This window comes from Capricornis sumatraensis, chromosome 3 (assembly GCF_032405125.1).
Source record: "Capricornis sumatraensis isolate serow.1 chromosome 3, serow.2, whole genome shotgun sequence".
Lineage (NCBI taxonomy): Eukaryota > Metazoa > Chordata > Mammalia > Artiodactyla > Bovidae > Capricornis > Capricornis sumatraensis.
This window is the reverse complement of record NC_091071.1, coordinates 151,833,408-151,858,260: the sequence shown is the minus strand read 5'-3', so window position 1 is coordinate 151,858,260 and position 24,853 is coordinate 151,833,408. Positions and strand designations below refer to the sequence as shown.

The 24,853-nt window shown below is 47.0% G+C and overlaps 1 protein-coding gene across 6 annotated transcripts; it reads left to right on the top strand.

The window, feature by feature from the left end:
- Positions 1-787: 787 nt before the first annotated feature.
- On the top strand, positions 788-11,763 carry DNPEP (aspartyl aminopeptidase). Of its 6 annotated transcripts, XM_068967858.1 has the most exons (15): positions 788-847; positions 2,780-2,873; positions 2,960-3,048; positions 3,144-3,257; positions 3,434-3,559; positions 3,780-3,910; positions 4,217-4,292; positions 4,403-4,510; positions 5,435-5,512; positions 6,445-6,528; positions 7,218-7,378; positions 7,787-7,826; positions 7,948-8,049; positions 11,110-11,277; positions 11,639-11,763. In XM_068967858.1, exons 1-15 carry the CDS (start codon positions 788-790, stop codon positions 11,687-11,689), a joined length of 1,482 nt encoding a protein of 493 aa, XP_068823959.1. In that variant the 3' UTR covers positions 11,690-11,763. The 6 variants fall into 6 exon arrangements, with proteins under 6 accessions (XP_068823959.1, XP_068823960.1, XP_068823955.1 ...); XM_068967859.1 differs by lacking the exon at positions 4,403-4,510; XM_068967854.1 differs by lacking the exons at positions 788-847; positions 11,639-11,763 and adding an exon at positions 2,124-2,182 and having other exon boundaries at positions 11,110-11,597.
- Positions 11,764-24,853: the final 13,090 nt, after the last annotated feature.

Sequence of the window (24,853 nt, the reverse complement as noted above, 5' to 3'; positions counted from 1 at the left end):
GCTTAGTCGCTCTGTTGGATCTGCCTCTTTGCAACCCCATGGACTGTAGCCCGCCAGGCTTCTCTGCCCATGGGGCTTATCCAGGCAAGAATACTGGAGTGGGTTGCCATGCCCTGCTCCAGGGGAATCTTCTCAACCCAGGAATTGAACCATGGTCTCCTGCATTGCAGGTGGATTCTTTACCAGCTGAGCTACCTGGGAAGCCCAAGAATACTGGAGTGAGTAGCCGATCCCTTCTCCAGGGGATCTTCCCAATCCAGGAATTGAACCACAGTCTCCTGCATTGGAGGTGGATTTTTTACCAGCTGAGCTACCAGGGAAGCCCATATTCCTGAATACGACATTGCAATATCTATTCCTTTGAATTGAGGACTGCAGGATCTTTCCAACTACTCCTCACTCCCTTGACATTCCTACTCCAGTACATAAACAGCAGCTTGCTCCATCAACCTGTAATCCCTGGAGTGTTTATAACAACCCTGGTAATTGGCCCCTGTGTTGAAGCTAGGGACCACCAAGAGTCCTGATCAGAATCAATGGCTAGGCAAGGACCTGGGTTTTTTCTTTTTTTTTTTTAATGTTAGCTATACTCCAGTAAAAATTGGAGTATAGTTTACAGTGTTGTGTTACTTCCTGCTGTACAGCAAAGTCAATCAGTTATACATATACATACATATGCTCCTTTTTAAGATTCTTTCCCCATATTGATCATTACAGAGTACTGAGTAGAGTTCCCTGTGCTATACAGTAGGTGCTTATTATCTATTTTATATACAGTAGTGTTTATATGTCAGTCCCAATCTCTGAACTTACCCTCCCCTCCTTCCTCCTTGGGAACCATAAGTTGGTTTTCTACATTTGTGACTCTAGTTCTGTTTTGTAAATAAGTTGGTTTGTAGCATATTTTTAGATTCCGCATATAAGTGATATCATATATTTGTCTTTCTCTGTCTTACCTCACTAAGTATGACAATCTCTGGGTCCATCCGTCTCATTGCAAATGGCATTATATTATTGGTTTTATGACTGGGTAATATTCCATTGTATATATGTACCACATCTTCTTTACCCATTTTGTTTATCCATCGATGGACATTTAGGTAGCACCCATGTCCCAGCTATTGGAAGTAGGGCTGCAATGAACACTGGGATGCATGTATCTTTTCTCTTTCTCTCTCTCTCTTTTTTTTTTTAAATACTGATTTGGCTGTGCCGGGTCTTAGTTGCGGCATGTGGAATCTTTTTGTTGCTGAGTAGTGGCACAGGCTTAGTTGCCTGCAACATGTGGGATCTTAGTTCCCGACCAGGGATCAAAACCACATCCACTGCATTGGAAGGCGGAGTCTGATTAACCACTGAAGCACCAGGGAAGTCCCATGTATCTTTTGAAATACGGTTTTCTCCAGATATATGCCCAGCAGTGGGAGTGCTGGGCATATACCATATGTTAGCTCTACTTTTAGTTTTCTAAGGAACCTCCATACTGTTCTCCCTAGTGGATAGACCAGTTTACATTCCCACCAACAGTGTAAGGGGATTCCCTTTTCTCCACACCCTCTGCAGCACTGATTGTAGATTTTAAAATGATGGTCATTATGACCAAATGTGTTCCTGGGTTTTAAACATTGCTACTTACTACTCTTGACATAGGAATATTGGAATTGCCTACAAGAATATATGGAGTTTGTCTTTTTCTGCCCTTTTTTTTTTTTTTCCCTTCACAGCTGCTTTTGAGATCTAGTTCCCTGACCAGGGACAGTAAAGATATAAAGTTGAAAGGGCAATGAAGATTAAACTACCTAGCGCACTAAGCTTTATTATAAAACTAAAACTTATCGTCAACTCTCCATGAACATTAACCATGTTGCTTTTATTATCACCAGAGTGCCTGTGGAGAGAGAGAGCACTTTGTACAACACCCAGGTGACCAGGTGAGCTGGTGGAGGCGTTTTCTCCCGGACTCCCTAACTTGGGGGTTGGGGGTGAAAGAATTGGGCAGGCGGTTCCAGGCTGTCCTAGCACCTCCAGGTCGGCAGAGGGCGTCCGCCACCCCCGTAGAAGGGGCGGAGGGCGGGGCGGGGCGAGCCTCAGGGCCGGGGCGGGGCTCTAGCGGCGGGAGTCGGGGCGGGCTGTGCGCAGGGGCCGGGCACCGGGACGCAGGCCCACACGTAAGGCCATGCAGGTAGGTGGCCTCTGTTCGTCCCGGACGAACTTCGATCCTAGACCCGGCCAGGTGCCCGCTCGGGTCCAAGCTCAGCAGCGCGCTTGCTGACGTGGGGGGCTCCCCCCCCCCCGACCCTAAACGAAACCGAAAGTCTGATCCCAAGTGACTTTACCTTCCCGGGTTGTTCAGGGGTGAGACCCAGGTCGGGTGTTCCCTAGGGGACAGGGCTTTGGTTCCGGGGTGGGGTCACGCACGTGGTGTAAGGGCCGGCTCAGAGTTAGGGGCCTCTGATTGCGAGCTCAGAGTTTGGGAACTGACCGGGATTTCCAGCTGGTCGGTCACATGGGGACGGACTTGGCGGGGCCGGACGGAAACTCAGATTAGGGGGCGGGCCGTCGGGGACCAGCTGGGCGGGGAGTGCAGCGGGAGGGTTGCAGTAGTTCCCGGTGGGTTGGAGCCCGGCTTTAGGCGTCTCTTGGTGTGGGGAAAGGGGCGGAAGCCGAGGTCTGAGCCTGCGAGCCCTCACTCGGCGGGATTGGCTGGGGAGGTTCCTGAAGCCAAGATGGGTCAGGGGTCCTATACCTCGTAGGCTTATGAGCGACCTCCGTCCTCTAGGTGGCCATGAGCGGCAGGGCCCGCAAAGAGGCGGTGCAGGCCGCGGCCCGGGAACTGCTCAAGTTCGTCAACAGGAGCCCCTCTCCTTTCCACGGTGAGTGACCAGGGCAGGGGGCGGGTGGGGAGCCGGTGTGCCTCCTCCCGGCTTCGATCAACCGTGAGAGGGTTCCTTCCCTATAGCGGTGGCCGAGTGCCGCAGCCGCCTCCTCCAGGCCGGCTTCCATGAACTCAAGGAGACCGAGAGCTGGGATATCAAGCCGGAGAGCAAGGTACTGGGGGTGAGGTGGGGCCGGAGAGGTAGGAACCTGGGCTGGGGCTCGAAGTCCTGTGCTCTGGCTAATCCAGCTATAAACCCCCACCCCAGTACTTCCTGACCAGGAACTCCTCCACCATCATCGCATTTGCTGTGGGGGGCCAATACGTTCCCGGCAATGGTTTCAGCCTCATTGGGGCCCACACAGACAGCCCCTGCCTCCGGGTAAGGAAGTGGGGCTGCCTGGGAGAGGGGAGGCATCAGGGGGTGTGCAGAGAAGAAAACTTGTCAGCTCCTTCCTCCACACTTGGGGCCCTTCTGTGTCACACTACCCGTCCTCTCAGCGCCAAACCATGCCGCCTGGCCTTTTCTGAATTCTTGTTCCCCACTGTCCCACTCAGGTGAAACGGCGCTCTCGCCGCAGCCAGGTGGGCTTCCAGCAGGTTGGCGTGGAGACCTACGGTGGTGGGATCTGGAGCACCTGGTTTGACCGTGACCTGACCTTGGCTGGACGTGTCATTGTCAAGGTGGGGCCTGGGGTTGGATCTGGGAGGCCCTGAGCTTCAGCTGCCTGAAGGCTGACTGTCACCTCCCTTCAGGAAACCTGCAGAGAGCCCCCCAGGGAAAGCGGGAAGGGGCAGCCCGGGTCAGAGGACCACCTTGGTTAGTCTGGGCGAGGTAGGGGATTTAACCAGCTGCGGATGCAGGGCCCCCCAACCTGGGCTGACCCTGCCTGTTTGGCCACAGTGCCCTACCTCAGGCCGGCTGGAGCAGCGGCTGGTGCATGTGGACAGGCCCATTCTTCGCATCCCACACCTGGCCATCCATCTGCAGAGAAACGTCAATGAGAACTTTGGGCCCAACATGGAGATGCACTTGTGAGACGGGGTGAAGGCGATGGTGGCCTGGAGCTGGGGAGGGTGTGGCATGGGTGATGGTGTGGGGTCCTGCTGGGATCTGGGAGACCACTCCCTAACGGTGGCCACAATCAGGTTCTACCCCACGGACCCAGCGATGTCCAGGGGCCCTGAAAGCTCTGTTTTGCTAAGAGGGAGCTGGGAATTGAGGGACCGGGGCAGTTCCCCATTAGGGGATGCCTGAGCACTGGGTCCTGATGCAGGGTGTCCCACCTGGCTGTGCCCTCCAGCCCTCCCCCCATGCCCCCCTCACGTGTCTCCCCGCAGGGTCCCCATTCTTGCCACATCCATCCAGGAGGAGCTGGAGAAGGGGACTCCTGAGCCAGGCCCCCTCAATGCTACAGTAAGAGCCACCTGCTTGTGGGGAGGGGTGCACAGGGGGGAAGAGATTGGTTCCGGAGAAGGGGAGAGAGTGGGGAGTGGGCCCTCCCCTCAGCACCCCCTGCCCTGCAGGATGAGCGGCACCACTCGGTCCTCACGTCCCTTCTCTGCGCCCATCTGGGGCTGAGCCCCGAGGACATCTTGGAGATGGAGCTGTGTCTCGCTGACACTCAGCCTGCGGTGAGGAACTCGTGGGTGGGGACCCTGGGATCCCAGCTGGCGCCAGCATGTCTCCCCCTGAAGCGCTTATCACCTCTGCCAGTCCTCCAGTTATGCTCATCCCTGTTTTCCCTCATAGCTCAGTTGGTAAAGAATCTGCCTGCAATGCAGGAGACATGGGTTCGATCCCTGGGTTGGGAAGATCCCCAGGAGAAGGGAATGGCTACCCACTCCAGTATTCTGGCCTGGAGAATTGCATGGACTGTATAGTCCATGGGGTTGCAAAGAGTCGGACACGACTGAGCGGCTTTCACTTTCACTTCACTGTTTTCCCAGTAGAGACCACTCTGCTCTGCTTCCAGGGCAGTGGTTCTCAAAAACAGCAGGTTTCCCACTCCAGGTCTGTCTGCTCGGGCTGTCTGGGGTGTAAGCTTTCCACAACTTCCCAAGGAGTTTCCGCTACTGGGGTCCCTGTCCACTTTGACCTGTGCTGGCTCCAAACTGCTGAGGACGGGAGGCCTGGACGGACACCGCCCCCCCCCCCTTCCTGGAGCCTGTCCTTGTATCTCTCCCAGTTGCTGACTGTAGGAGATGGCCGTGTCTTTGGATGCTCGCCGATGTTTGCTAAGTTGCTATTTCTCGCCTAGTCTCCTCTGTTTAGTCCCTTGGCATTCTCCTTTTCTTGTTTGGTCTCTCCCTTGTCCTGTCCCATAGGAACTGGTCAGGAACCGCAGGCCTGCACCCTCCTTCCCGCAGCTCCAGCCTGGCCCTTCTTTGTCCTCTGCTCAGCTCAGCACAGAGGGCTGAGTGCTCTAGGCCAGAGGCTGGGAGAGGTTGGGCAAGGAATCAAGGAGATATATTCAAATGCAGCTCCTAGGGAGCAGAGAGAAGAGGCTGAGTCCTGGGGAGGGGATGAAGATCAGGATGACCGTCGTGTCTTTCTAGGTCCTGGGTGGTGCCTACGAGGAGTTCATCTTTGCCCCTCGGCTGGACAACCTGCACAGCTGCTTCTGTGCCCTGCAGGTGAGGAGCTGGGGCACTCCCAGGAGCACTGGGCCGGAGGACCACCTCGAGTCCTATGGGTCATGAGAAGACCCCTGATGCGGGTGGACCATGGGGAGAGGCCTAAATGCTGCGGCCTCAGCATCACTCCTCTGGGCCCCATCTTTGCACTGGCTGGGCTGGAGGGATGAGGTCGACAGAAGGGTTGTTCAGAGCCTCACAGAGACTTGTCCTGCTTCTCCTTTAAGATAAGGTCTGCTTTAAAGGAAAGACTCTAGCATCCTGTATAGCAGTATCATCCCCTCCCTTTAGCCTTCCCCCCCAAGCCCTGGCTTAAGCCCACCTAGCCGCCTTTGAGCCTTGGCATCTCATTGGATGGTTGCATTGATATTCCCCCGCTTTCTACCCTGGTCACTTCCCCCTCCTCCTCACCTCTCACCCCTGCTCTTCCCTCTGTCCTTTCCGAACTCCCCTTTGTACCCCTTCCTGTTCTCAGAGACAGGCTTTGGGCTGTAACTGAGACCAGAGCCAGACCTGGGACTCATAGCCACTTGCGCCACCAGCCAGCCAGTCACGTCACCTCAATGGAGTCACAGTCACCTCTTTGGACCTCAGTGTTGTTGCCAAAACCAACTAGTTTACGTGACCTGTGTGGTCCTTTTGACTTGCCGGGATTCTCAGCCCTTCCCCTCCGTCTTACACACCCTCCTGCCTTTTGTGTGGGAAGGCATGTGAGGGAGGAGAGGGAGCTTTTACCCCATCTTGTTGAAAAGGCCCCCCACATGTCCTCCCACCCGGCAGCACCCTGAGAGATGCAGACCGGTGACCGCTGGAGCCCGCTTCACTCCGGCCTTGATGGTGGGAGGTGGGCAAGTGAGCCTCCCAGGTGTTGGTGGGCTGAGTTATTGAAGGAGGAGTGGGAAGGATGATGCTTTTGCCCCCTCCCCTAACAGGCCTTGATCGATTCCTGCTCAGCCCCTGCCTCCCTGGCCGCGGATCCCCACGTGCGCATGATCGCCCTCTACGACAATGAAGAGGTGCGTGGGGAGCTCTGGGGAGGGTCTCCTCCCGGGAGTCTTGTGCAGCCAGTGGTGTCCAGCAGCTGCCACAGGCCAGGACTCTTCTGGAGGTGCCAGGGATGAGCCAGACACTGCCTGTGCTTGCTCAGCTCTCGCTGTCCCCTCTGGCTCAGCCTGTACCTGCTCCTAGTGTGACGACACCTCCCATGTCTCTGGGTGCCACGTGGTGAGCTCCTGGAGGACAAGGACTCTGCCCTTTTACACTAGCAGCCCCAGGGCCCGGCGCAGGCTGGGTCCTCACCCTGCGTGCTTGGGTTAGGGTGCCGGCTGAAACGCCTGCACAGCTTCCTGTAACCGCACACGTCAGGGTTAGCAGCTCCTGTCACATGCACGAAAGATTGACCAGGGAGATGGGGCACCTGGGCTGAACCCCAAATGGCAGAGGAGAAGGAAGGCAGCTAGAAGTGGAAGTGGATTGGACAGTTCTCTTTCTGCCCTGGAGATGGCCAAGAATTAAAGACGGTGGCCCCAGCTCACCATCAGCTTTTCAGTGGTATAGGGTTGGGGAAGTGGCTGATAACAGTCCGCATTCCCACCCACTGATTCAGTGGAGATTCTGAGCCATTCTGGGCAGTGGGCCCCTCTTCCTGGCCTCCAGCTCCAGCCCCCCAGACCAGATCCCCAGAGCCGAGCCTCTGTGTCACCAGGTGGGGTCGGAGAGCGCGCAGGGCGCACAGTCACTGCTGACGGAGCTGGTGCTGCGGCGGATCTCGGCTTCGCCCCAGCACCTGACGGCCTTTGAGGAAGCCATCCCCAAGTCCTACATGATCAGCGCAGACATGGCCCATGCCGTGCACCCCAACTACCTGTGAGTCTCCTGCACCCGGCACACAGGCCTCACACAGCTGGAAACGAGCGTGACCTGCCTTCAGGCTCAGCCCTGGGCGTGAGGCTCCGCCTCTCCCCTTCCCCTTCCTCCTCATTCTGCCAGGAGGTTCTGTGGGGATTTCCTTTTGACTGCTCTGTAGCCTGACTTGGTCAAAGTCACGTCATGCCTAACCCATCCAAATAGGCTCTGTCTACAGACTTACTTCTGCCCACCCCCTCCACCGCCTCCCTGTTGCAAGAGGCTGCCTGGAGCCCTGTGTTTAGCTTGACTCTGAGGTCCTGCAGGCTGGGTGGGAAAGAATGCTGTATTAGCGATGTCTGCTGTGAGCGAGTGGTGGGTGTTGACAGCTGCTGTTGGCCATCCCTGGCCCTTCTCGGTCTCTTACAGGGACAAGCACGAGGAGAACCACAGGCCCTTATTCCACAAGGTGAGGCACTCCTGCTTCTCTGGTGTCTGGAGGCCTGGCTGGTTCCAGGCCCTGTCCTGTTCCCTCTGGACCTGTCAGGCATCTCTGCCTCCCTCTCAACTCCTGGTTTCCCTCTCCCCAGGGCCCCGTGATCAAGGTGAACAGCAAGCAACGCTACGCCTCGAATGCAGTTTCAGAGGCCCTGATCCGAGAGGTGGCCAGCAATGTTGGGGTGCCCCTGCAGGTGAGGGTGGACCCTGCCTGGGAAGGTGGGGTGGGGGGGCACAGGCAGTTGGTCCCCCGGTACGGGGGGCCTCATAGACTGTCTTTAGTGGAGGAGGGTTCTAGTTGAGTGAGGAGCAGTGGGGTTGGATATAGGCAGAGCCGGGAATAGTTCTGGTTCTGACGGAATGCTAGTCCTGTGATCCTGGACTCGTCTCCTTCCACTCCTGGAAAATGGGGTTAAAGGTGCAGTGTCCTCGTGGCACATAGAGAGTTAGCTCTACTGTTTCCCACCCAGCACCTCCAGCTCCCCCTGTGTCTCTCTTACATGCCCTGGGGGCTTCCATAAGAGAAGTTCAGGGCCAGGAAACCTGAACTCATTGTCATTCTTGCCTTGGCAACGGCCCATCTAGTTAGAGAGGGAGGGAGGGAAAAATATGCAATGATTAAGATCTATGTTAGGATAATATATGTTTCAAGGGCTGGAGCCCAGGTAGTCCAATGATAGACATCCAGGGAGGTCCTGATAAGTCAGGACTAGGCATCCTGAACTCCAGTCTAGGGCTCTCTCTGCCCCTGTAGCTTCCCCCACCTCACATTGTAGAACTGAGTTGTTCCATTTTCAGTAAGGCCTCTCTGAGGAGGTGACATTTGAGCTGAGACCTAAGCATTGAGAATGAGGCTGCTATGAGCAAATAGCATCCCTGCCCAAGGGTGAGAATTAGTCACTCAGTCATGTCTGAGTCTTTGTGACCCCATGGACTACAGCCCATCAGGCTCCGCTGTCCATGGAATTCTCCAGGCAAGAATACTGGAGTGGCTTGCCATTTCCTTCTCCAGGGGATCTTTCTGACCCAGGGATTGAACCCAAGTCTCCTGCATTGCAGGCAAATTCTTTACTGTCTGAGCCACCAGGGAAGCCCCAAGGCAAAAGCCCCCAGTGGGCAGGAGTGATCTTGGTCCATTAGGAGCAGCCAGAGCCGCAGTGGTAGAGCCAGGCTGAGAGCGTGACGGGGAGGAGCCAGTCTGGCTGGGCCTCCTAGGCAGGAAGGGTGTTCGGATCTTTTGCTAAGGCAGTAGGAGGACATTGGGGGGTTTCTCTTTAACAGCTTACAGCAGAAGCAGGGCATGTGTGCTTTAGAAAATATAAATGGAAATGAGAAAATAAAACATTAATCCCGAGAGATTTGTACGTACTCTTCCAAATTTTTTTCTATGTATATACTTAACACACGTTTTGTTAAAAAAAATGAAATCATCTTGGATATATCTTTTGTTTCCTCTTTCACTCAGTATTCTTCATCTTTCTATTTCAGAAAATTTTAGTTTTTGTAAATTTATGTCTCATTTCATACACAGATCATTTTCAGTTATCCCCAAAACATTCTTTACAGTTTGTCCCACTTTGGTTTCCAGTTCAGGACCATGTGTTATATCTGGTGGTTTATCTAGCACAGCTACCCCACCTATTTTTGTTGTTCTTCTCTTTTAAATAACATTGACTTATTGAAGAAACCAGGCTCATCATCCCATGTGATGTCTTCTTCCTTTTTGGATTTTCCTCGTTGCTTTCTCATGGTGTTGTTGAGTTTAAGCCTCTAGCCGTGTATTTCCTGTAATCTAGAGTTCATATCTAAAGGCTTGATGGATTCAGGTTAAACCTTTTTGGCCAGAATACATCGTGACAGGTGTGTCCTTCACGTTGCATCATCCACATACAATCTGGGTGATTCACCCTTAGTGATAGAAAGATTGATCACCAGACTGGGAGGGCTGCCCTCAGTCCCTCCACGGCAGGGAGATATTCCTCCTTTGACCGGACAGTAACCTGTACAAGTGATGAGCTTCCCATCAATCAGACAAGGGCTAAGTTTTAACACCAATTGATAGTCCTTGCCTAAATCCATAATTTCATTAGTGTTAACTGAAAAAAATGCCCCCCTCCATTTTTTTTTATTCCTTTTACATTTATTAGCTATCATTCTTGTGTGAAGTAGAACTTTCTCCCATCCAGTAGGGCCATTTGATTATTGTGAAGTATGGTTGCTCCTGGAAAGTCAGGGCAAATACTTATTGTTCCCTTTAATAACCAGTTTTCAAGGTGAAGTGTTTTAATGGCTGCCTCAAATGCTAACAAATAAGAGGTTCTCTTTTTGATGGTCGTTATATATTTAGAATCATGGATTTTCATTGGTTCAGGCAGATCTGGTCCATATAGTTGTGTCATTTCACATTCAAATTGTCATGACTTTGACCAGCGGGAGTCCTTTCCACGTAACTCCTGTGTTCTTTGTCATGACTCTGGGTAATTGTCTTGCTTTTTGGCCCAAGAAGAAATTTCAGGCTCATCTTGCTCATTTCTCTCCCCAGACTTGGTGGCTTTTGATGGATATTGATGTTAGAGGCTAGTCTAGCATCATGAGTGTTCATTGTTATTGTGGGGGCGGGGGGAGGAATGCTTTGGGGTCATTTCTAAGGACATAGCTAGGAAAAATGTACATATTTTAAAAATCGTGAGTTAATACTGCAATTCTCATTTTTTTAAAAAAGAGCAGTTACTACTTTGGTTTTGTCGTTTTCTTTTATGTGGAAAACCTTGATGTCTACCATTGCTATTATGATGGTATATTTACCATCATATATTTACTTTTGTTTACCAGAATACAAATCAAGTAGTTAAAAACTTGCCATAGCTATATTTTTAAAACCACTAAGATTATTGAGTGACTTTTCTTTGTGTGTGGGTGGGGTGGGGGGGGCATGTTATGAAGCAAAGTGACATAAAGGGTATTTATGCCCGCTGTGTGGGGAATGGATTGTGTGAAAGGCTGTATGAGGTAGCTGGAACTGAGGTGGTGGTAGTACAGATGGAGAGAATGGGACCAGTTCAGAATATCCTGTCCTTTGGGGCTGCCTTAGTGTCAGCCTTGTGATTTTACACAGGTCACATCCACTCTTTGGGGAGGTCAGAGTGGCTGATGTACCAGACTCCTTTCAGCCCCTCAGTTCTAAGGTGACTTGCTCCTGGGTCTTAAGAAGCAGGTGATACATGTCGCTCAGGAACAGCTCTTCCTCTCCGCAGGATCTCATGGTCCGGAATGACTCGCCCTGCGGCACCACCATTGGACCTATCTTGGCTTCTCGGCTTGGTCTGCGGGTGCTGGATTTAGGCAGCCCCCAGCTGGCCATGCATTCCATCCGGGAGACAGCCTGCACCACAGGAGTACTCCAGACCCTCACTCTCTTTAAGGTGACCCTGAACCCCCTCCCCCATCACTGGGAGCCAGGCTCCCTCCGCATCGGGTACCCAGATCAGTCCTGGGCACCATCACCAACTGACCGGCCTGTGCATGGGGCTGGTTGTCTTAGTGCTACCATGTAGGAAAAGAAGGGTCCCCCTTCTTCTCAAGGCTCAGGGGCCCTCATCAGCCCCTAGAGGATAATGAAAGGTTGGAGAGGAGATTTGGGATGAGAAGACTTTGACAGCAATCAACTGTGGGTGAAGCAACTATGCCTTTCTCTTGCTGGGCTGTGTTGGTGGCCAGTGAGCTGTGGGGCACCCCCAAGCTGGTCTCCACTAAGCGCAAATCCCATGTTGCCTTCTCTTTTAGGGCTTCTTTGAGCTGTTCCCTTCTCTGAGCCGTAGCCTCCTGGTAGACTGAGGCCTCTGCAGAGACTTCTCTCACATGTGGGAGGGGAAGTTCTCAGCTGAGCTGAAGCTGGATTATTAAAGTGGATTTTTCACTCAAGCTCATTCCGTTTTACTTATTTGGAGGTTGGAGGGGTGGGGGGTTCAGGCCTGGCTTAAACCTCTGAAAGCAGAACAGGCGGGGAAGTTAGGGTACAGGTAGAGGAGGCCGCAGATCCTGGGAGAGCTCATGGAGACTGGATTTCAAGTCTGTTTTTCTTTTTTCTTAAGCTCATGCCTAAGTGGAGAGGTGGGTGAGTTCACAGTGGGAAGGTCACGTCTTCTCCCATCCCCAGTCCTTCCGTTCCCAGAATAGTTTGGGAGCCCGGCCTGGCCCTCAGGTCTGAGTGCTCAGCATTAGATGCCCCCAGAGCCTCCCTGGGCGGCTCAGGCTGTTCCCCTTTGCACCCATCCCTTTCCCACCCCTCTCAGGCACTGCCAGACAAGGGGCAGAGTCTGGGCTTCAGCTTTGCCCTTCATCATCCACTTCACTTAGCAGCCGCTGCTGTTGATTGTTAACATATGACCAAGAAACGATTATCACTGAAAAAAATCAAAATAGGAAAAGTCCACAAGTCTGCTTGTAAACTCTTCTATCAAAATAATTGTGCTAACTGGTGTCTTTCCAACTTTTTGGTTACCAATGCAAAAATTAATTTTTATATAAATATAACCATTTAGGTTTTAAAAAACAGTAAGATGCATTAAACAGTAATGATGCCTGTAGGATTTAAAATACATATGATTAAACTGTATAACCACAATAGCATAAAACTCAGGAGAAACATCTTAAAGTGTGCTTAAGTGTGTTTAAACTTAAGTGTCTTGCTATGTTCAGGAGGAGAGTGAAGGAATCAGTTCAATACTATCCTTTGAAGTCAAGGATTTATATTGTAGTTTTTAGGAAAGACACTAAAAGAGTTTGAGTCTGTAGCTTCTATTAGGGGTTGGATTGTCCCCTGAAAGATGCTGAAATCCTAAGCCCCCAGGATTTATCGATACAATGTTATTTGGGAAAAGGGTCCTGCTGATGATCAAGTTAAGATGAGGTCATTAGAAGGACAGGACTGTGTCCTTATAAAAAGGGGAAATTTGGACACACAGCGATGCATAGAGTGAAAGAGATGAGGAGATCACAAGAGTGCCATGTGAAAATGGAGCATCAGAGTGTTGCCGGTACAAGCCAAGGCAGGTCAGAGACGACCAGCAAACCACAGGAAACTAGGAAGAGGCAAGGAAGCATTCCCCTACAGCTTTCAGAAAGAGCATGGCCCTGCCAGCACCTGGGCTTCAGACTCCCAAGCCTCCAGACTGTAAGGGAACAAATTTCCATTGTGTTAAGCCAGCCAGTTCATGGTACTTTGTTACAGCAGCCTGAGGAAACAAATGCGACTTCAAACTAATTGAGTGAGGAAAATGGGATAATAAAAAATAATCGGTCTATTCTGCAACTTCGCTTCAAATGGTTCAGCAAAACCATATTATGTATATGTGTGTGTGCTATCAAATAGTAAAATAAGTTGGCTGTAAGTTAAAAAAGCTTTGACTCTTAAGTGGAGAGACTGGGGGTGTTCACTGTACTATTTTTTCTTTTTTCAAATTTTGTATGTTTGAACATTTTTATACTAAAATGTGGGGAAATTTTTTAAAAATTCAAAAGGAGAAATGAAAAAAGAAGCAGTAGAAAGCATTTAAGATGGTTGACTGAAACCCAGTATCTCTACTTAAAACATTAATAAATTTGACTAATTGTATCATATCTCGAAGTTATTATTTAAAAAGACAAGTAGACTATTTTAGTCAATATACAAAGATTGTCAGACTCAAAAAATTATAGCTGTTCACAAGGGACACAGCTAAAAAAAAGGGCACAGAAGGTTGGCAAAACCCTATGGATTTGTCGGTTTTTGAATTCCACAAATTTCATATATGAAACCATGCTCTCTTTGTCCAAATTCTCAGATTTCTTTTTTAACTTGTCTGGCTTTTGATTAACAATTTCGGCTTTTGATTAACAAGATTTTGATTAGCATAGTATTTTTGAGATTTATCTATGTGATTGCACGTGAAAGTAGTCCTTTTTTTGCTGAATATTTTACATATACCATATATTGCTGAATAATAAAATAATATACCATATTCAGCAAAATATACCATATACCATGGTTTCTTTCTTCATTTTCCTATTGATGGTATTTGAATTGCTTCCAGTGTTTGGCTGTGATGAAGAAAGCTCTTGTGAACATTCTTATGCAAGTATATTTGTGGACAAATACTCATTACTCTTGGATATATACCAAGGAATAGAATTACAGGTTATAGGATAGTTGTATGCTTGTTTTATAAGAAACTTCTAAACTATTTTACAAAGTGGCTGTGGCATTTTACACACCCACCAGGAAAGTTCCAGTTGCTCTACGCCCTCACCAACACTTGATATTGTCAGTCTCTCTAATTTTAGCCATTCTGTTAAGTGTGCAGTGGTAACTGATTGGATTTTAGTTTGCATTTTCCTGGTAAGTAATATTGAGCACGTGTTCACTGGCTCTTCGGATAACCTCATGTGAAGTTGCTGTTCAAATATTTTGGCCATTTACATTGACTTGTTTGTCCTATTCTAATTGATTCATATATTGAATATACAGATGTACACTCAGAACTTAAATTCTGAATGTTTGTATGTTCCTATATAGAATCCAAGACCTTTGTTGGGTTTGTGCATCAAAGATATTGTCACCCAGTGTGTAGCTAGTAGAAGCTATTGATTTAAAAATATTTTTCAACATTATTGTGGTATAATTTACACACAAGAAACTGTACCCACTTAAAGTATACAATTTTTTTGAAAAGTATACAATTCGATGAATTTTCACAGATATATACACACCTAGGAAAACATCTCCACAGTCAAGATACAGAGCATTTCCATCACTCCCTCAAAAAGTTTTTCCTTCTACCCATTGTGCAATCATTTACTCTCCATCGCTGGGCCCCAAGGGACCAGTGATCTGCCTGCTGTCACTATAGGTTGGTTTGCACTTTCTGGAATTTTTCATAAAAGGAATCAGGCAGTACATGCTTTTTATGTCTGGTGCATAATCATCTGATAGTTTCTCCTTAGAACAAGTAATGTAGGGAATTATGCTGATAGATTTCCCTAATATCAAGCCATACTTACATTCCTAGAACAAGTGCCACTTGGTCATGTCATGTTTTTTTAAAGGATCATTAATTATATTTGACCACACTTTATTTCACTTTATTTGGGATTTCAGCATGTATATTCGTAAATAAAATTGATTTACAGGGTTTGTTGGCGTGTTAGGTTTAGCTGTTGATATTACTCTTGCTTCATAAAGATTTTTTTTATGTTTTCCTGGTCTTATTTATTTATGCACTAATTTTTGTAAATTTTATGTTTTTAAACTTAGTCATGTTATCTACATGTTCGCATTTATTTGCCCAATTTAAAGCAGTCTCATTACTATTTCCCCCCACCTCTGGTTAATCATTTCCCCTTTAATTTCTCTCTTCTCTCTCCCCCCTCTCCTTTTTTTCTCCCTTTCTTGTGTTCTCCTTTTTTTTCTCTTAAGTTAGCCAGTAGTTTCCCAATAGAGTGGGTTTTTTTCTAAGTACCAGCAGTTGTTTATGTTTGTTAGTGCCAAGTATTGATAAGCCCCGCCTGCTGTTGTATCACAATTACCAAGCCTCTCCCTGGCTGAGGCAGGCAGTGGTGGGCTGTCCTTTGCAGGCCGTGTTGGTGAGAGGGATCACTCTCTCATCCCGTTGATGTGATAACGGGATTTCAGAACAGCAGAGACCAGGTGGCAGCCCTTTACCGCTCAAGTTTGTAGTATTTTCTGTCTCCTAATTAGGCTGTAAGCCAGAATAATGACTGTTCCCCCGACCACACCCCCCCCACCCCGCCTCTGTGTTGGAAGGTGGATCCTTAACCACTGGGCCACCAGGGAATTCCCCAGTAATGAGTATTTTTATTTCCTTCTTTCTCTTTAACTGCATGATTTTTGAGGGAGGCACAGAGACATTTGGACTTAGGCAGCTGCTGATATCCTATGGGGACTGCAACTTTTACTTGTGATAATAAAATGTTGAATTAAATAGAGGACATTTGGAAGCCTAGATCATTTTAAAAGATAATGAAATAATAAAAAATTGAAGGTGTTTTTAGAAGACACTGTGGGTAACCCACCTGTGGGTCTCAATTTCCCCACTTCAGTGCACTTGGGCCCACTTCCAACCACCAATATCTGTGCTTCTTTACCTGCAGACTTTCCTTTGGTGCTTAACTAGTTTTCCACTTACATGGCAGTTGGAAATGCCAGGGAATTAATACTGTCTACCCCAGAGCAGTTTAACCAGTGATTGGTGAGATTTTGTGTGTGGATACGCAGCTCCACATGTCTTGGGTGAAGTAACTCTGATGTGTGTGGTTTATACTGCCTCCCACAGTCTCTCTGTACATCATGAGAAACACTGGGCTGGATGAAGCACAAGCTAGAATCAAGATTGCCAGGAGAAATAATAACCTAAGATATGCAGATGATATCACCCTTATGGCAGAAAGTGAAGAAGAACTAAAGAGCCTCTTGATGAAAGTGAAAGAGGAGAGTGAAAAAGTTGGCTTAAAGCTCAACATTCAGAAAACGAAGATCATGGCATCTGGTCCCATCATTTCATGGCAAATAGATGGGAAACAGTGACAGACTTTATTTTGGAGGGCTCCAAAATCACTGCAGATGGTGACTGCAGCCAGGAAATTAAAAGATGCTTACTCCTTGGAAGGAAAGTTATGACCAAACTAGACAGCATATTCAAAAGTAGAGACATTACTTTTCCAACAAAGGTCCGTCTAGTCAAGGCTGTGGGTTTTCCAGCAGTCAGGTATGGATGTGAGAGTTGGACTATAAAGAAAACTGAGCACCAAAGAATTGATGCTTTTGAACTATGTTGTTGGAGAAGACTCTTGAGAGTCCCTTGGACTACAAGGAGGTCCAACCAGTCCATCCTAAAGGAGATCAGTCCTGAGTGTTCATTGGAAGGACTGACGTTGAAGTTGAAACTCCAATACTTTGGCTACCTGATACGAAGAGCTGACTCATTTGAAAAGACCCTGATGCTGGGAAAGATTGAAGGCGGGAGGAGAAGGGGATGACAGAGGATGAGATGGTTGGATGGCATCACCGACTCAATGGAAATGAATTTGGATAGACTCCAGGAGTTGGTGATGGACAGGAAAGCCTGGTGTGCGGCAGTCCATGGGGTCGCAAAGAGTCAGACACAACTGAGCGACTGAACTGAACCGAACAGTCTCCCCAGCGAAATTAGAATGAAGCCTGATAACAAACCCTTTCATCAGCCAGCCTCCCTTCCTTGTCTCCCACCCTTCCCAGTGTTCTCCTTCATCTCCCGAGTATACTTCTTGCCCTCAGATTCTTGTCTAGGGTCTGCTTCTGGGGAAATCCAAACTAAATTAGAATTCCTTTGAGACTGAGAATAAGGCAATCTCCTATTCTGGGCTTCCCAGGTGGCACTAGTGGTAAAGAATCTGCTGCCAATGCAGGAGACATAAGAGATGCAGATTAGATCCCTGGGTCGGGAAGGTCCCCTGGAGGAGGAAATGGCAACCCACTCCGGTATTCTTGCCTGGAGAATCCCATGGACAGAGAAGCCTGGTGGGCTATGATTCGTAGGGTCACAAAGAGTCAGACACAATTGAGGTGACTTAGCAGCAGCAACCTGCTATTCTATTTCTATTCCACACTGTACTGTAGGTCCCTAGTGAGGTAATAATGTGAGGAAAGTGATAAAAGACAGAAGGGCTGGGAAGGGAGGAGTAAACTTCCTTTCGATATGATTTGTTCTATAGAAAAGTCCAGAAGATCTATTATTTGAATTAGTAAGAGTTTATCAAGATAGCTGGCTGAACATCAATATACAAAATCAATTCTATTTCTATATACCAGTCATGAATGGTTAGAAAATGAAATTTTCAAAGGATTACTTCTACAAAGCATGCAAATCAGGAACCTATGAATAACCATAAAAATATGGGAGAAAATTAAATGAAAGTAGGTGGAAGATACGTGTTATTTGTGGATGTGGAACTCAATATTGTAAAAATATCAGTTATCCTCCAAATTGATATACAGATTCAAGGCAACCCTAATAAAATTGTCATGGGTTCTCCTCCTCCTCCTTGCTTTTCTTGTTCTTTTGTATGAGTTGACAAGCAGATTCTATAATATATATAATATACTATATGGAAACAGCTAGGGCTTTCCCAACAGCTCAGCGGGTAAAGAATCTGCCTGCAATGCAGGAGATGAAGGTTCAATGCTTGGGTCGGGAAGATCCCCTGGAGAAGGAAATGGCAACCCAATCCAATATTCTTGCCTGAAAAATCCCATGGACAGAGGAGCCTGGCGGGCTACAGTCCAAAGAGACACAAAGAGTTGGACACAACTGAGCAACTAAGCACTATACGGGAAACAGCTAAGACATCTTTGAAGAAGGTGGCTGTCTTACCAGTTATTGAAGCTTGTTGCAAAGCTGTAGTAATTAAGACAGTGTGTTGTTGGTTCAACGATAGACTGCCAATAAAACTAAGAGAGACAATTGAATATCTGATATTTGATTTGTGATAAAAATGACAATTCAAATGGGTCTTTTCAATAAATTGTGCTGTGAAAATTGGATGTCCATGTGGAAAAATTAAATTGGAACTCTATCTCCTACAATACACAAATCAATTGCAAGTAGGCATTACACCTAAATATAGATGGCAAGATAATAGAACTTTTAGAAAACATTCAGTTCAGTTTAGTTCAGTCAGTCAGTCGTGTCTGACTCTGTGACCACATGGACTGCAGCACGCCAGGCTTCCCAGTCCATCACCAACTCCCGGAGCTTGGTCAAACTCATGGCCATCAAGTCAGTAATGCCATTCAGCCATCTCATCCTCTGTCGTCCCCTTCTCCTCCCGCCTTCAATCTTTCCCAGCATCAGGGTCTTTTCAAATGAGTCAGCTCTTCACAACAGGTGGCCAAAGTATTGGAGTTTCAGTCTCAACATCAGTCCTTCCAACAAATATTCAAGACTGATTTCCTTTAGGAGGACTGGTTGGATCTCCTTGCAGTCCAAGGGACTCTCAAGAGTCTTCTCCAACACCACAGTTCAAAAGCATCAATTCTTTGGTGCTCAGGTTTCTTCATAGTCCAACTTTCACATCCATACATGACCACTGGAAAAACCACAGCCTTGACTAGATGGACCTTTGTTGGCAAAGTAATGTCTCTGCTTTTTAATACGCTGTCTAGGTTGGTCATAGTTTTTCTTCCAAGGAGCAAGTGTCTTTTAATTTCGTGGCTGCAGTCACCATCTGCAGTGATTTTAGAGCCCAAGAAAACAGTCTCTCACTGTTTCCATTGTTTCCCATCTATTTGCCATGAAATGATGGGATGGATGCCATGATCTTAGTTTTTTGAATGTTGAGTTTTAAACCTGCTTTTTCACTCTCCTCTTTCAGGAGAATATTTTTACCACCTTGGTAAGGGGAAGGTTTAAACAGGATACAAAGAACACTAGGCAAAAAGAAAACACTGGCAAATTTTGCCTCATTAAAATGAAGACAACATTAAGAGAATTAGAAGACAAATTGTGAAGTGAGACAGACATTTGAAATACATATAATTGACATAGAGCTCATATTTAGAGTATATAAAGACCTACAAGTAGGTAGGAAACATCAGACATCCAAAAGGAAAATGAGCAAACTACTTGAACAGGCATTTCATAAAAGAAGAGGAAATCCATTAAATAGGCATTAAATATATGAAAATATGCTCTACTTCATAAGTCATCAGAGAAATGTTAGATTAAATAATGTGAAATGAACTGTGCTTGATCGTTTTGACCTACAAAATGGCAATGTCATTTGGTCTAACCTAACACAAACTGAAACCAAGGTTAGACACCACTACACTTCTTATAATACACTGAAATTTTTAAATCTGACAATTCCAAGTGTTGGTGAGGCTGTGGAGCAATAGGAACTCTCGTCCAAGGTTAGTGGGAGTGTATCTGGCCACCAGCTTAGGGCACCAGCATTGTCCTCTCTGACCCAGCTCTTCTACTCTAGGTGTACACCCTCAGTAAATGTATTTGCATGGGCACCAGGAGACGTGTGCAAGAATGTTCATAGCAGCACTGTTCACGGAGTCCCAAACTGGGAATAACCCAAGGGCCCATAAACAGTACAACAGATTATAGGAGAGATGTTAGTTTTGTAGGAGTTGAAACATATGAAATTTGAGGACCCTCTTTAAGTAGCAGAACACAAAATCACAAATAAAATTTTAGTATGAAAGAAAATGTTTAATTAGAACAAGGATGAGCATTTAAGGAAGAGTTAACACCAATTCTCACAAACTCTCACTAAAAGTGAAAGAGAAGACAGCACCAGTGTAATCCTGATACCAAAGTCAGACAAAGATACCATATGAAAATGGAAGAAAGTCATCCCCTATGAATGAGCTGCAAAAATTCTCAACGAAACAGCAAACTGAATTCAGCAACAACTAAAAGTACTATGCTGCTGCTGCTGCTGCTAAGTCGCTTCAGTCGTGTCTGACTCTGTGCGACCCCATAGACGGCAGCCCACCAGGCTCCCCCGTCCCTGGGATTCTCCAGGCAAGAACACTGGAGTGGGTTGCCATTTCCTTCTCCAATGCATGAAAGTGAAAATGAAAGCGAAGTCGCTCAGTCATGTCTGACTCTTAGCAATCCCATGGACTGCAGCCTACCAGGCTCCTCCGTCCATGGGATTTTCCAGGCAAGAGTACTGGAGTGGGGTGCCATTGCCTTCTACGAAAGTCTATATACCATAACAAAGTGAGATTCATCCCAGGAATCCAAGCTTGGTTCAACTTATGAAAAGCAATCTAAGTAACACACTATGTTAATAGAATTAAGGACAAAAACCACATGATCATCTCAACAGATGCAGAAAAAGAATTTAATAAAATCCAACATTCTTTCATGATAAAAATATTCAGCACCCAGAAACAAAAGGGAACTTCGTCAACCTGATAAAGGGTGTCTTGAGAAATCCACAGATAACTTTATACTCAATGATGAAAGGCTGAAATCTTCCTTCCTAAGATCAGGCACAAGACAGGGGTGTCTTTTCTCCCCACTTTTAGTCAACATCGTATTGGAGCTTCTATCCTGGGCAATTAGGCAAGAAAAAGATGTAAATGGAATGAGAAAATGTAATGTATTACTTTTGCAAATCACACATAAAGATCTGATCATGTGGACACATAGCTGGGGCTTCTTCCAGCACCTTGGAAAGGGTCCATGAAGGTGAAGACTCCCAAAGCTGAAGCTTTGTTAGCCTCACAGTACATCCTACTCTGAACTGCAAGGTAATGATATCACATAGTGGAAGGCAATGAAAATGAATACAATGTATATTTATTATACTCAATATAGTTATAGTCAACAACATGGGTGATTCTTTATAAGGTTGAAAAAAAGTCAGCACAAGATAATACATATTGTATTTAGTGAGTTGAATAGTGTCTCCCCCAAAATTCACGCCTACCTGGAAACTTAGAATATGCCCTATTTTGGAAATAGGGTCTTGCAGATGTAATCAGTTAAGAATCTTGAGATGAAATTATCCTAGATTTAGGGTGGGCCTTAAATCCAATGTGTAGTGTCTTTATAAGAAAAAAGAGGTGTGAACACAGGCAGACACAGAGAAGAAGTCCATGTGAAGACAGAGGCGGAAATTGGAGTTATGCTTCTGCAAGCCAAGGGGTGCCGGGGGTGCCCAGAGAGTAGGAAGGGGAAAAAGTCTACTCCCGAGAGGCTTTGGAGGAAGCTCAGTCCTTCCAACACCTTGATTTCCTACTTTTGGCCTCTAGAACTGTGAGAGAATAAATTTCTGCTGTTTTAAGCCATCAAGATTGTGGTAATTTGTTTTGGTCACCACAGGAAGCTAATACACCTTAAAATTGTAAACACTACTCTTTAGAAATGTGTACTTATTTATGTTACATTACAGCAAAGATAAGGAAGGATGTTATGCCCATCAAGTCAAGAGAGTGATTAACTTTGGGAGGAAGGAAAGAAGACAGAGTTGTAATCTGGAAGGGACAAGATGTTTCTGGGGTTATTGACGATGTTCTACGGCCTGGAGACTTTGACGTGGTTATTCACACTCTCATAATCTGTTGAGCCTCACGTTTATATTTTACCCATTTTTCTTTACACGTACTTTCACAATCATAAAGTAAAATACTTACTTAAAAAGGGGGAAAAGGCATAACGCCCTCTAAACACCAAAATTAGCATCAGAAACATTCTAAATAGAAAGAGAAGAGGAGTTGCTTCTAAGAAGAAGTGAAGTGAAGTGAAAGTCGCTCAGTCGTGTCCGACTCTTTGCGACCCCATGGATTCCATGGAATTCTCCAGGCCAGAACACTGGAAGGGGTAGCCTTTCCCTTCTCCTGGTGGCTCAGACGATAAAGCGTCTGCCTACAATGCGGGAGACCCGGGTTCGATTCCTGGGTCGGGAAGTTCCCCGGGAGAAGGAAATGGCAATCCACTCCAGCACTCCTGCCTGGAAAATCCTATGGACAGAGGAGCCTGATAGGCTACAGTGCATGGGGTCGCAAAGAGTCGGACATGACTGAGCGACTTCACTTCCCTTCTCCAGGGGATCTTCCCAACCCAGGGATCTCGAACCCAGGTCTTCTGCATTGTAGGCGATTCTTTACCAACTGAGTTATCAGGGAAGCCTAGATTATTAGAAGTAATGAAACGCCCTCTTTTTCCCTAATAAACCCGCGAAGCTCAAGATCAGCCCTGGACAGAGACGAGAGGAGCTGGGCAATTAGGGTCAGGAAAACCTCCTTCCCCGGCCCTTCTCTCTTGGGTTCCCCCAGGGGGCGCTGCTCTCCACTAAAGTCAGCTTCCAGGGATGAGAGCCAGCCCTTACTTTGTTTCCCTGCTGCTGCTGCTGCTAAGTCGCTTTAGTCGTGTCCGACTCCGTGCGACCCCATAGACGGCAGCCCACCAGGCTCCCCCGTCCCTCGGATTCTCCAGGCAAGAACACTGGAGTGGGTTGCCATTTCCTTCTCCAATGCATTCAAGTGAAAAATGAAAGTGAGGTTGCTCAGTTTTGCTTCCCTAGGGCACCGCTAAAGGAAGACTGAAATATTCAAACAAAAATGAACCAGAAAGCAAGCCTTGGCAGAAGGATCCAAAGGCAGAGAGGACAGTGAATCTGCACACTCTGGAAGCAAGTGAGAGCCTGTTCTCCAGGCTCTGGATGCCTTCAGTCCATGTACTGCCTCAGCAGTAAAAGGCACTCCTCCCCTAGAGCCCCCACTCCTGGCTCCTGCTTTCCTCCACAAGGGTGACATTTCTCAGTTTGCACATGCGTGCCAGCACACCTTTATACACACAAGTGCAACATGTACATGCTTATGCACACCTTCAGACACCGACACATGTACATACCTCACACACGTACATGAACATAACACACACACAAGTATACACATACACGGACATATACACATACAAATGCACATACACAGCCATATGCACACACAGGCACAACGAATACTCATAGGCACACACATACACATACACAAATGAATACACATACCGTTGTTGTCATCAGTCCCTAGGTCTTGTCTGACTCTTTGCAACTCCATGAACCACAGCATGCTAAGCTCCTCTGTCTTTCACTATCTCCTGGAGTTGGCTCAAACTCATGTCCGTTGAGTTGGTGATACCATCCAACCATCTCATCCTCTGTCACCTGCTTATCCTCTTGACCTCAATCTTTCCCAGCATCTGGGTCTTTTATAATGAGTCAACTCTTTTCATCTTGTGGCCAAAGTATTGGAGCTTCATTCAGCATTAGCATCAGTCCTTCCAATGGATATTCAGGGTTTATTTCCTTTAGGATTGACAGGTTTGATCTCCTTGCTGTCCAAGGGACTCTCAAGAGTCTTCTCCAGCACCACAGTTTGAAAACATCAGTTCTTCGGTGCTCAGTCTTCTTTATGATCCAACTCTCACATATGTACATGACTACTGGAAAAACCATAGCCTTGACTATACGGACCTTTGTCAGCAAAGTAATGTCTCTGCCTTTTAATATGCTGTCTAGGTTTGTCATAGCTTTTCTTCCAAGGAGCAAGTAAGTGTCTTTTAAATTCGTGGCTGCAGTCACTGTTCACAGTGATTTTGGAGTCAAACAAAATAAAATCTATCACTGTTTCCACTTTTCCCCCATCTATTTGCCATAAAACATGTCTAAATACACTCATCCATCCACATACACACGAAACTTATATACATATATATACAAATCCGCATATATACACAAACACACACAACCCCATACACAATCCTGCATGCATACACTGCACTTGGTACCCATCTTCCAAGGATCCTACTTCCTATTATTCGGGCCATTGTGCCTTCTTCTTTCACGATGTATTGGGGTTGGTCTGTGTGGCCAATAGTATGTGACAGAATGACAGTATGAGACTTCTGAGGCTAGGTTATAAAAACATAGTGGCTTCTGCCTGTTCCCTCTTTCTTGGGTCACTCCTAGAGGAAGGCAACTGCTGTGTTGTAAAGATACTCAAGCAGGCAGATGAAGAGGCTGACATGCCTAGAAAGTGAGGCTGCCTGCCAACAGCCAGCACCAAGTTGCCAGCTGGTGAGTGAGCCCCACTGAGAGGGGATCAGGCCCAGTCAGGCCTTCAGGTGAATATAGCCCCGGCTGACATCTTGACTATACTTTCATGAGAGACTCTGAGCCAGAAATACCCAGCTAATCTTCTGTCAGCTTCTCAGTTCACAGAAACTGTGTGAGATAGGTGTTTATTGTCATAAGCTACTAAACTTTGAGGTGATTTTGTTACACAGTAATAGAGCGATAAATAGTGAATGCAAATAAATACACTGCACATACACATATATTGGTATATTGTTGTTGTTCTTGTTCAGTCGCCCAGTTGTGTCCAACTCTGCGACTCCATGGACTGCAGCCTGCCAGACTTCCCTGTCCCTCACCAACTCCTGAAGT

What these genes read in the sequence shown, in the direction of transcription:
- DNPEP (XM_068967854.1), top strand. An exon ending in GAGCCCCTCTCCTTTCCACG is followed by an intron (nt 2,874 to 2,959) that starts GTGAGTGACCAG and finishes CCTTCCCTATAG; the next exon opens with CGGTGGCCGAGTGCCGCAGC. An exon ending in CAGGCCCCCTCAATGCTACA is followed by an intron (nt 4,293 to 4,402) that starts GTAAGAGCCACC and finishes CCTGCCCTGCAG; the next exon opens with GATGAGCGGCACCACTCGGT.